General features: G+C 53.9%; 1 protein-coding gene and 1 pseudogene across 1 annotated transcript; one reads left to right on the forward strand and one right to left on the reverse strand.

Annotated features, from left to right (window-relative positions):
* The first annotated feature begins 888 nt into the window (after positions 1–888).
* On the forward strand, positions 889–5,789 carry LOC136544814 (AP2-like ethylene-responsive transcription factor CRL5; annotated as a pseudogene).
* A 1,626-nt stretch (positions 5,790–7,415) lies between these two features.
* On the reverse strand, positions 7,416–10,702 carry LOC136544815 (putative xyloglucan glycosyltransferase 10). Its single transcript, XM_066536879.1, has 5 exons — positions 9,359–10,702; positions 8,928–9,236; positions 8,503–8,793; positions 8,289–8,402; positions 7,416–8,180 (listed from the first exon to the last, which is right to left on the reverse strand). The coding sequence occupies exons 1-5, from the start codon at positions 10,115–10,117 to the stop codon at positions 7,578–7,580; spliced, it is 2,076 nt and encodes a 691-aa protein (XP_066392976.1). The 5' UTR covers positions 10,118–10,702; the 3' UTR covers positions 7,416–7,577.
* Positions 10,703–11,270: the final 568 nt, after the last annotated feature.

The raw sequence follows: 11,270 nt of genomic DNA on the forward strand, positions 1-11,270 counted from the left end.
CAAAAGGAAGGATCGATGTACTCCTTCTGTTAGTGATGTATGGTGCTTTATTAGACATTGATATGGTTTTTAATAGTAGTGTAGCCAATGTTGATATATAGCTTTATTAGCCTTTCTTATATGAACATAGTAATGAAAACAATACACGTGTATTTTGAATGGGCAAAAGTCAGAAATTTACCAACAACTAGTCAAGCTACATGCTAAGTTGCTTAGGGCACGACACTTGCATTAATAGATTTGTGATCAAAGTGCCTTTAACATGATATTGATTATTTTAATGACCCGCAATATGCCGTAAGACAAATTAAGGGCCCAAATATGTATTTTATATGACTTATTTCTGATTAAAATACACCTTACGTTTCTAATCAAAAGGAGTATATCATTAGAGAGATGTCCTCTGATGTTTACCTTTTTCTATAAACAGGAGGGTTTATTCCCCCCCTAGCTACTGATTCCTTGATGATCTTTACTTTTGCAAGGACAACACAACATTGTAGAGAGAGAGAGAGTGTGTGTAGGTACACAGATCCCTATGAGCTGAGGCATGTGTGAAGAGAATGTTATCTATCCATCCAAGTCCAACCATTTCTCCCTCCCTCTTCCCTTTCTTTTTTTATTTCTTTTTGGTTGGATGCAGCCTGTTGTGTGTGTAAATGTGGGAGGGAGAGGGAGCAAGTCTCATTCCTTTTGCTGGACTCCATCCTTTAAAGCCATGCGCGCGCACACAACGCAAGCACAAGCACAAGCACAAGCACACTTGCTCATCCTTCTTGTCCGCTTCACACCTCCTCGCGGCCACTAGCCTAGCGAACCCCGCCACCGCCGCCGGACCATCATCTCATCGCGGCAATGGCCATCACACCGCGTCCCTCCCCAATGATTGATCCACTCCGATCGCCATTGCCGCCGCCAGCAGCTTAATCCGATCCGATTCATTAGTTGCTTCTGTTTGTAGCTTTGTTTTAGCTCTCATTCACACAACAATGACCAACAACAACGGCAACGGCACGAACGCGGCGGCGAGCGGCTGGCTAGGCTTCTCGCTGTCGCCTCACATGGCCTCCGCCATGGATGAGCACCAGCAGCAGCAGCAACAGCAGCAGCAGCAGCACCATGGCCTCTTCTTCCCTTCAGTCACTGCGGCGGCCGCCGCAGCCTACGGCCTCGGCGGCGTGGCCACCAGCGCGTCGTCGTACTACACGCCGCAGCTGGCGTCCATGCCGCTCAAGTCCGACGGCTCCCTCTGCATCATGGAGGCGCTCCGGAGAAGCGATCAACAAGATAACGGTACGTACGGTGTGATGTGAAGAAATGCAATCTAGCTTGGTAGCTGATGGCCGGCGTCGATCCGTTTCGTTCTTGGTTTGATATATTTCTTGGCGTGCGTCGGTCGTCGGTCGATCGGCGTCGTTATTGATTCAGGGCCGAAGCTGGAGGACTTCCTGGGCGCGGCGGCGCAGTCGCAGGCCATGGCGCTAAGCCTGCAGGATAACCCCGCGGCCGCCGCCTCCAGCTTCTACTACTACGGCAACGGCGGCGGTTCGGGGCACCACCACGGGGGGTTCCTGCAGCCGTGCGCCGACCTGTACGGCGGGACCCTCGGCCGCGTCCCTGGTGGCGGACGACGAGGCCGAGGCCGCGGCCGCCGCGACGGCCATGGCGAGCTGGGTGGCGGCGCGCGCCGAGAGCGGCGGCGTGCTGTCCGCCTCGGCTGGGCACCACCACCACGCGCTGGCCCTGTCCATGAGCTCCGGGTCGCTGTCGAGCTGCGTGACCGCGCACCCCGGCTCCGCCGCCGCCTGAGTACGGCGTGGTGGCGGGCGGAAGCGCTGCGGTGTCGCTGGACGGCGGGCGCAAGCGCGGCGGCGCGGCGGGGCAGAAGCAGCCCGTGCACCACCGCAAGTCCATCGACACGTTCGGGCAGAGGACGTCGCAGTACCGCGGCGTCACGAGGTACACACCACCGTCTCTGTTTCCGTTTCTCGTCCCGTCATGTGCTTGCGTTGGTTAATCACGCACGTTTAGCATGTGGTTCCATCATTAACGAACTAACTAATCACCTCGTCCCGTCATGTGCTTGCGTTGGTTAATCACGCACGTTTAGCATGTGGTTCCATCATTAACGAACTAACTAATCACAAAAAATAATGGCGCTTAGAACTACATCTGCTTAGGTTATTATTAGCATTGTCTTAGCCGATTAATTAACCTAGTATTTTCGAAAGAACTAACGACACATACACGTGCGCACACTCACCTACACTATAAGGGGCCGTTCGGTTGACGGGGAATTGGTCCCTAGAAATATTCCTGGCTGGATTCGTATTCTAATCTGAATAGACGTCGTCAGCTGGAATTATTCCTGGCCAGGTTTCAGCTTAACCGAACAGGCCCTAAATCAAATCAAATAATCCGCTCCGATCCATACGTGTACACATATCACGCGTGTACAAATAAAACCGCCGAAACATGTTAACTAAATTGTCGATGAGATTAAAAATGCAATGAAATTAAGCAGGCATAGGTGGACAGGGAGGTATGAGGCGCACCTGTGGGACAACAGCTGCAAGAAGGAAGGCCAGACCAGGAAGGGCAGGCAAGGTACGGTAACAAATCAATCACAGTGTAACTATCGTTTTAAGTGTATGTTATTACTACTAGTGTCATTATTAGGTTAGAGCAACAAAAAAAACTAACTAATACATCGGTGGTGGTTGAACAAACCGACGTGGTTCTGCCTGTGTGGGGATGGCGGAATATTTACGCGTACGGCTTGTGATCTCTCTCCCCCTGACTGTCACACTGCAGTTTATCTCGGTAAGCACTCTTTGCTGCACTGCACACACACACACACACACAGTCTCTGTGCTAGCTAGCTGCACTGGCACTGGCAGTGCGTGCGTACACATTGATGCATGGTAAAAGTAAAACATGCTGGTGGTAAAATCTGGGGGTGGATGCATGTGTCGTCGGTATTAGGCGGGTACGACATGGAGGAGAAGGCGGCGAGAGCCTACGACCTGGCGGCGCTCAAGTACTGGGGCCCCTCCACCCACATCAACTTCCCGGTAACTATTCTTGCTTGCTCATTTTAGTTTTTTTACCGTGATGCATGCCTGACAGCCATGGTAACTCTGTAATAACACTACTACTAGCTAGCTAGTAGGAGTACCAGTGCTGATCGAGCTGAGACTGTGCTTAATGAAGAAGTAATAAAAAAACAAAATGCATGGTACGGTGTTTATTTGCAGCTGGAGGACTACCAGGAGGAGCTGGAGGAGATGAAGAACATGACACGGCAGGAGTACGTGGCTCACCTCAGGAGGTACAAGTTTGACCTAGCTAGCTAGCTACCAAAGTCCAAAGCTGCTAGCTGCCAGTGATGCATGTTCCATCGATCGATCATCTACTATCTGATGAGCAAGCTGATTCATTATTAACCGCTGGATATTCATATGCATGGGCGTGTGTGGTGCATGCAGGAAGAGCAGCGGCTTCTCACGGGGCGCGTCGATGTACCGAGGAGTCACAAGGTCTGAAACTCAACTCTCTGAATGAATGACCCCAAAGACGACCGCTGAACCCAACAATGTTCAGCTGCAGTAGTTACATACTGCTGCCATGTGCACATGCATGCATGCGTCGTTCCTATATATATATATTTTTCCTTTTATTTATATAGATTTTACCGGCTGACAAACAGCAAGTGATAGATCGATACAGGAGCTAGCTGCCTAGCTGTATATATGGAGCAGCAGCAATGACATTAACAGCGTGTGTGTTGTCGACGCATGCAGGCACCACCAGCACGGGCGGTGGCAGGCGCGCATCGGCCGCGTCTCCGGCAACAAGGACCTCTACCTCGGCACCTTCAGTACGCATCCATCATCAATCCCCGCCCATCTTCTTCAATTTCCTTCCTTCTCTGCATCATCTGCTCGTCTGCTCCATTTCCATATACATATACATGCGCATTCATCATTCAGTTATACTACATGCAAGCTTCTATTCCATATATATATAGACGCTCTGCAATGCATTCGTCATTCAGTTATTCGCGTCGCACTGCACTTCATGGCATGGTGGAGGAGCCATGACGTCGTCGGGGCGGTTTCACGACGATGATGAGCTCGATCGATCCCGTCGCGCGCCATTTCTCGTCTAGACGATCGGCGCGGGTCCGATCGATCGAGCTCTGAAAGAGAGTGATCGAGAGCCATGCAGTGTGTAGGTCAGCTAGCTTAGCGCCTTAGCTATATACGGGTGGATCATGCATGCATCCATGGACGATGGCGATGCATGAGTCTGTCGTAAGGACGAGGACGATGCTGGATGCAAAGGCTTTAGCGCACCCCAATCATGCCTCGTCCCTGCCAAAGAATGTCTTGCTGCTTCTGCTTTACTCCTCTCATTTCCTTTTGCTTGCTTGGTCCTTGCTTTTGTGGTTGTGCCATGCCATGGTGTGGCCCTCGTCTCTGCTTGCCTGCATCAGCGTCAGCAAGTGTGATTTTGATTTCTAGCATAGAGAGGGAGAGAGATGGCTAGGCTAGCTAGGGGGCTTTTGCGTAAGGCTGACATACCTCTCTTGTTTTTACACTGTCGTGGATCGCACGCGCTGGGGCCCTGCTGCACCTGCACGGAGCCCCTTTTCAGTTTTGACCACCGATTCCGTCCGCCGCGCCCCCATCGTGCCGACCGCCCGCCCCCGACCGGCCGGCTCTCCTGTTCAGATCATTCCTCCATGCACCGTGCATGCATCCAGCTGACTCCAACCTGATCGACGACCGTGCTGCTGCCTGCAGGCACGCAGGAGGAGGCGGCGGAGGCGTACGATATCGCGGCCATCAAGTTCCGGGGCCTCAACGCCGTCACCAACTTCGACATCACGCGCTACGACGTCGACAAGATCATGGCCAGCAACACGCTGCTGCCGGGCGACCTCGCGCGCCGCAGGAAGGACGACGACCCCGCAGCAGTCATCGCCGGCGCCGACGCCGGCGGCGGCGGCGGCGTCACGACCGCTGCGGCGGCGGCCGCCCTGGTGCAGCAGGCTGCTGTAGCTGCTGCTGCCGGCGCCGGCGCCAACCATAACGCCAGCGGCAGCGAGACGTGGAAGGTGGCCGCGGCGGCGGATCGAAGCCAGCACCACCACCACCACGACGTGCTCTCCGGCGAGGCCTTCTCCGTGCTGCACGACTTGGTGGTCACCGCCGCGGACGGCGGCCACCACCACAGCCACAGCGCCCACATGCCCATGTCCAGCGCGTCGTCGCTCGTCACCAGCCTCGGCAACTACCGCGAGGGCAGCCCCGACCGCGGCGGCGGCCTGTCCATGCTCTTCTCCAAGCCGCCGGCGCCGGCTCCGGCGCAGGTCGCCAACAAGCCGATGAGCCCGCTCATGCCGCTGGGCTCCTGGGCGTCCACGGCAGGCGTCGGCCAGGGCCGCCGCCGCCGTCTCCATCGCGCACATGCCCGTCTTCGCCGCCTGGACCGACGCCTGATCGTATCGATCAGTCGATCGATCCATGAGTGATGACATTGACATGGCCACCGGCCGATTCCACCACGCATGCACCGCCTCTCCGGCCGATCGACGGCCAGCCACCACCACGTACCCGCGCTCCTCGACCGGTTGCGTTGGACTTCTTCATCAGATCAGTTAGTTAAGTTAATTAGGGTTCTTGGAATGGTAGCGAGTTAATTAGGTAGTAATAGCCATGGGAGATTGGTTAGTGAAGCTAGCTAGGCGATATGATCAAGGGCGGGAGTGCACAGCGCGGCCTCTGGTGTTTCCTTCTTCTCCGGCTCCGTCGTGGGCCGCGACGTGGTCCGGAGAAGGAGGGGTTTTGTATAATGGAGGTCGGAGATGATGCATCTCCTCCAAAACTAATCCACTACTATTGTTAAAGTTATAGCCTCTCACTGATTGGTTACTAGCTACTGTCTTCTTCCAATTCTCGTTTCCTGATGGAGCCGCGAGTTGCATATCGAGCTGTTGGGCTTGAACCCGTCTGAACGACTGACATGTGGGTCCGGATGCAAATTCATCCATCATAATTCACTTACAGAACTACTTGACGCTCCGATCAGTGAACCTGCGATATAAGTTTTTTTTTAGGGAACACCTGCGATATAAGTGAAAAACGGCCCTCAAGGACACTCCACTCATTATAATTGGCGACTGGGCCTCAACTGTGCTGTGGCCCATAAACTGGGCTTAACCTTATTGAGTTTGCAATGGGCTGGGAATTGAAGTACTACGAACCAAAGAATAGATGTATTTAAAAGTAGGATCCATTTGTAAAAACAGCACGATTTGTGCAATATCAACAGCTTATTTAGATAATTTTCAAAAATTCATGAAAGCATTTCTAATAAGTAGATATAAAAGTCCCATGAAACGGCAACTCAAATGGCGATTTCTATGTTGGAAAAACGGGACAAAATTTAGATTAAAAAAGATGGAAATTTTTGCCGTGGCGAGTTGAAATGATGCGATATTGGCTAGTTTGCACTACAAATACGCTTAATTGACAGGTACCATTATAAAATCAAGGACATTTGATGTAGGGCATCACATCGATTACAACATTAATATATGCGAACTGAGGAGAGAGACAAGGTAGGAAAAGTCTTAAAATAGCGACTTGTGTTGTACTCTCTCTTATACAAATTATAAGTTATTCTGACTTTTTCTTGATAAATAGCTTTTACTATTGCACCTAAACATACATTAAAAAACTGGCAAAAATGCTAAATAATTTGGAATGGAGGGAGCATGTTGACTCGTAAAAGGAAGGAAAAGCCAAAACATTTTGCGATGAAAATATGTGCAACGGCTGAAGATACAAGTTTTTGTGATAAATTTTCATGGCCATTGGACGACTTTTTTTCTTAGAGGCTGAGGAGAAAAATTGCGTGACGTTAACAAAACTGAATGTATAGAGGGGATGCGGTGCATGGGGAGTGTACGTACGTGCCCACGCGACGCGAAGAAGAATTCAACACTGAACCACATCTCATGAGTCTCTCTGTAGTCTGTACTCTGTACCAACCGCCGACAACCTGACGCATTCACGTGAGGGTGTGACCGATCGCCACCACCACAGCAGAGCTGGCCCTGTCCTTCTTCCCCGGCCAGCCGGCCTGCATGCCCTGCCGCCCCGGGCGATGAACAGAACAGCCCGCACGTCACGCGTCACGGTTCAGAGCTGTGCAATCGCAATGGCGAATTGGCGATGGTGATGCAGTTGCAGATGCAGATGCAGGTGCAGGTGCAGGTGCAGCCATCCATCAGAAAACCAAGCAACGCAAATGACTGAGCAACAGCGGCTTCGTTCATACAAAAGAATCGATCGAGACTCTGCTAATCTCTATCGTCTAAGCAGCTACGAGAATTTACACGCGACAAGTCAGAGCTGAGATATCTACACTACTACCAGACATTCTACGAGAATTCAGAGGACTGAACTGAACAATTCCAGGCTCTACCACTAATCATCACCCTATCCCTGAACGGAGCTACAGCCTAGAAGAGCCTAGAGCTACTACATCCATGGCCATCCACGGTCTCATTTCACGTCCTCGCCGATGAGGTCGAGGCCGACCAAGAGGAACGAGACCCCCTGGAACAGCAGGAAGTAGAAGTGCATCCCTTGCTTCGACAGCAAGCTCCGGGCGGCGGCCGTCAGCAGCAGCAGCGACAGCGCCAGCTCCTTCTTGTACATCCGCTTGTACCTCCTCGTCCTCGTCGTCCCAGTCTGCTCCGTCACGGCCTCCTCCTCCTCCCGCTGCTGCTGGCACTTGGTAGCCGGCGCGGCGGCGAGGCCTTGCTCCGACGACGGGCGGCCGGACTTCTTGGTGACCACCCACTCGTAGGCGCCGCGGAGCTGGAACAGGCCGGACACCATGGCGTTGAACTTGGTCACGGACATGGTGTTCTCGAACAGGAGGTACGGGATCACGAACGGGAACGACCGGGGCGCCGGCGCCACGTTGAGCAGCGACATGAGCGCGGGGACGTAACACACCACCCAGTCCGGGAGCTCGGCTTCGGGCACGAACATGGTCAGCGGCAGGATGATGCAGAAGAGCGTGAAGGAGTAGAAGGGCAGGATCAGCTTCCGCAGCAGGAAGAAGAGGAAGATCAGGTTCGCCTTCTTCCACACCGCCATCTGCAACGCAATGCAAACCAAAAACAAGATTTAATTTCATAATTGGGACAAAGATGATGAACTGGATGGCAATGTAATCACAAATTTCTAGGTGATACTGTACAATACCTTGCATCTGATGATGTCCGGCAAGCACAGCCTGAAGAGCTGCATTGGCCCTGAATGCCACCGGTGCTGCTGCTTCCGGTAAGCCTCGTACGACTCCGGCAACTCGCACTGGCACTGTCCAAACATGAAATCGATGCTTCAGCACAGATGTTGCTGACATCCCAAGTCCCAACTACGTCCTAGAGAAATTCAACATCATGTAGTACTGATGTACCTCCACATCGTTGAGGAAGATGAACTTCCAGCCTTTGAGATGCGCCCGGACCGCGACGTCCATGTCCTCGACGGTGGTCCGCTCCATCCAGCCCCCTGAATCCTCCAGAGCCCTGATCCTCCACACCCCGGCCGTGCCGTTGAACCCGAAGAAGTTGATGAACACGCCGTTCACCTGCTGCTCCACCTCGAAGTGGAAGCACAGGTTGATGTTCTGCAGCCGCGTCAGCAGGTTCTCATCCTTGTTCACGAACGACCACCGCGCCTGCACCAGCCCCAAATCCTCATTGTCCTGCAAAATGCATACATACCATCCAACACAACGTGTCATACAGCGATCATCGGAATGCCGGCCATGCGCGCAATTCGGCATGATCGATCCAAGCAAGCAATGGATGAATTAATTCACCTCAAGGTTCAAGCTACCTTGAAATGCGGCACCGTGCGCCGCAGGAAGTCAGGGTAAGGCTGGAAGTCGGCGTCGAAGATGGCCACGTACTCGTAGTCCTTGACGTAGCTGCAGCTCATCGCCGACTTGAGGTTGCCGGCCTTGTACCCTTCCCTGAGCACGCGGTGGCGGTACACGATGCGCACGCCGTGGCGCCGCCACCTGTCCACCTCCTCCCTTATCAGTGCCTGCGTGACGGGGTCGTCGGAGTCGTCCAGCACCTGCACCAGCAGGCTGGACCTCGGCCAGTCCAAGTTGCAGACCGCCGCGATGGACTGCTGGTACACCTGAATGGAACAGAGCGACGAACATCATCATGTTGGTTGTTGGAATTGAGCTTGTGTGGGTCAAAATTTTGAATTTTTAGGCGGAATTGCAAATGCAAGTGGAGAAATGCTGCAGTTTTCACCTCCTTCTCGTTGCACATTGGTATCTGGACGAGCACCATGGGGAAGTAGCCGGCACCGGGGTCCTCGGCGTCGGGCACCGCCGGCGGCGACACGGGTTCGTGCCTGACGCGCCTGAGGCGGATGTAGAGGCAGCCGAGGCTCTGGGCGACGCGGTCGGCGCTCTGGACGAGGAAGAGCGCGACGCAGGCGTCGGCGAGGCGCTGGAGCGGCGGCGCCACGTAGGCGGCGCGGAAGCGCACCCAGGAGGCGTGGAGCGAGCCGAGCGACACCGCAGCGGCGGCGAGGCGCCTGCCGTTGGCGTGCGCGACGAGCTCGGCGGCCAGGAGGAACAGCGACAGCAGGAGCAGCGCCCGGATGAACGCGTAGAGCCGGGAACGCCGCGGCGGCGGACTCGTGGGAGCGGACGCGGGGACGGGCGCGGGCGCTCCGTCGTCGGCGTCCGGCCGGCCGGCCGCGACGCGGCGCCGCGCCGCGCAACCGAGCGTGACGGCCGCGGAGGCCAGCCACGCCAGGCACCCCGCGGCGCGGTGCGCCTTGAGGAGCAGCACCCAGATGATCCGCTTCGCGTTCTTGCCCCTCCTCCGCCGCCGCCGCCGCCTCCGGCCCCCGCCGTAGTCATCGTCGTCTTCGTCGTCGTCGATCTCGGAGATGGACCAGCTGTTGGGGTTCTCCATCCGGACGACGACCGGGGTGCCGCGGTAGGCGTCGCGGCCGGCGAGGACGGCCCTGCCGCCCCAGAGGCCGCTCCACGGCGCCATCGACGGGCGGCGCGAGAACGCAGGTGACCCGACCGGAGACCGGACCAGACCCGACCCGACCAGACCGGCTCCCTCTCCCCCGCCTCTGCTCTGCCCCAAAATAGCAAGCGGAGACCGAGAGCACAGTGAGTGACACACAGGTCACAGACGCTGGTCCTCCTGGGGCTCCCCTTCTTTTGAGCTCACGCTCACGCTCACCCAGCTCCAACACCGATCTCCGTGCAATGAAGGGGAGCTTACCAGCTGCTGGAAGCCTGCAACAATGCAATGGGACGGCGAGGAAGGCGGTGGAAGACGAGGTGACTAGTGACCAGTGAGAACCGTCGAAGCCTACAGTCCAGGGCAAGGAACCGCTCAACACGTCAGAGCACTAGAGCAGAGAGAGAGAGAGACATCAGGAGAAGGCTTTATGGCGTTGGCGTCTGTCATTTCTTTCGGAGCAATTGCGCTGGCGTCTGCCATTGAGCGCGCTTGGTGTTTAGGAAATGCATCTGCACGTCTGGATATAAACAATTAATCTGGAGGCTTCTGCTCTACTCGTCTTCTTCCCTTTTGGATTGAGAGGCTTCTGCTCTACTCGTCTTCTTCCCTTTTGGATTGAGAGGCTTCCGTTACGTTCCTTTTCTTTCCTATTCAGAGGCTTTTTATCTACCCGCCTCACCCAACGCTCATCCCCTTCTAGCTCTCCTATAATGCAATAGTAAACCACGATAATGGTGGCTACTCTTTCTATAGTGTTTGACACCGCACCTTGCCATATGTGAGGGAGAGAGATGAAAAGAGAGCAATAGTAAACCACGATAATGGTGGCTACTCTTTCTACAGTGTTTGACACCGCACCTTGCCATATGTGAGGGAGAGAGATAAAAAGAGAGATAAACGGATCAGATGTTAATCATTGCTTACAATATTCAAGAACAAAGGTTTGCAACACACTAAAACCTCATGTAACATAAAAAAACCATGTTTCAACGTCTTAAATTTGCAACATCTTAAATCGACAGTTAAAACATCTAAAATCGACTTTTGCAACATTTAAAAAAACATGTTGCAACATCTCAAATCGATTGTTGTAATATAAAAAAACATGTTGCAACATAAAAAAACATATTGCAACATCATAAATCGACTATTGCAACATCAAAAAAACATG

The sequence above is a fragment of the Miscanthus floridulus genome, chromosome 3 (genome assembly GCF_019320115.1).
Source record: "Miscanthus floridulus cultivar M001 chromosome 3, ASM1932011v1, whole genome shotgun sequence".
NCBI classification, from domain to species: domain Eukaryota; kingdom Viridiplantae; phylum Streptophyta; class Magnoliopsida; order Poales; family Poaceae; genus Miscanthus; species Miscanthus floridulus.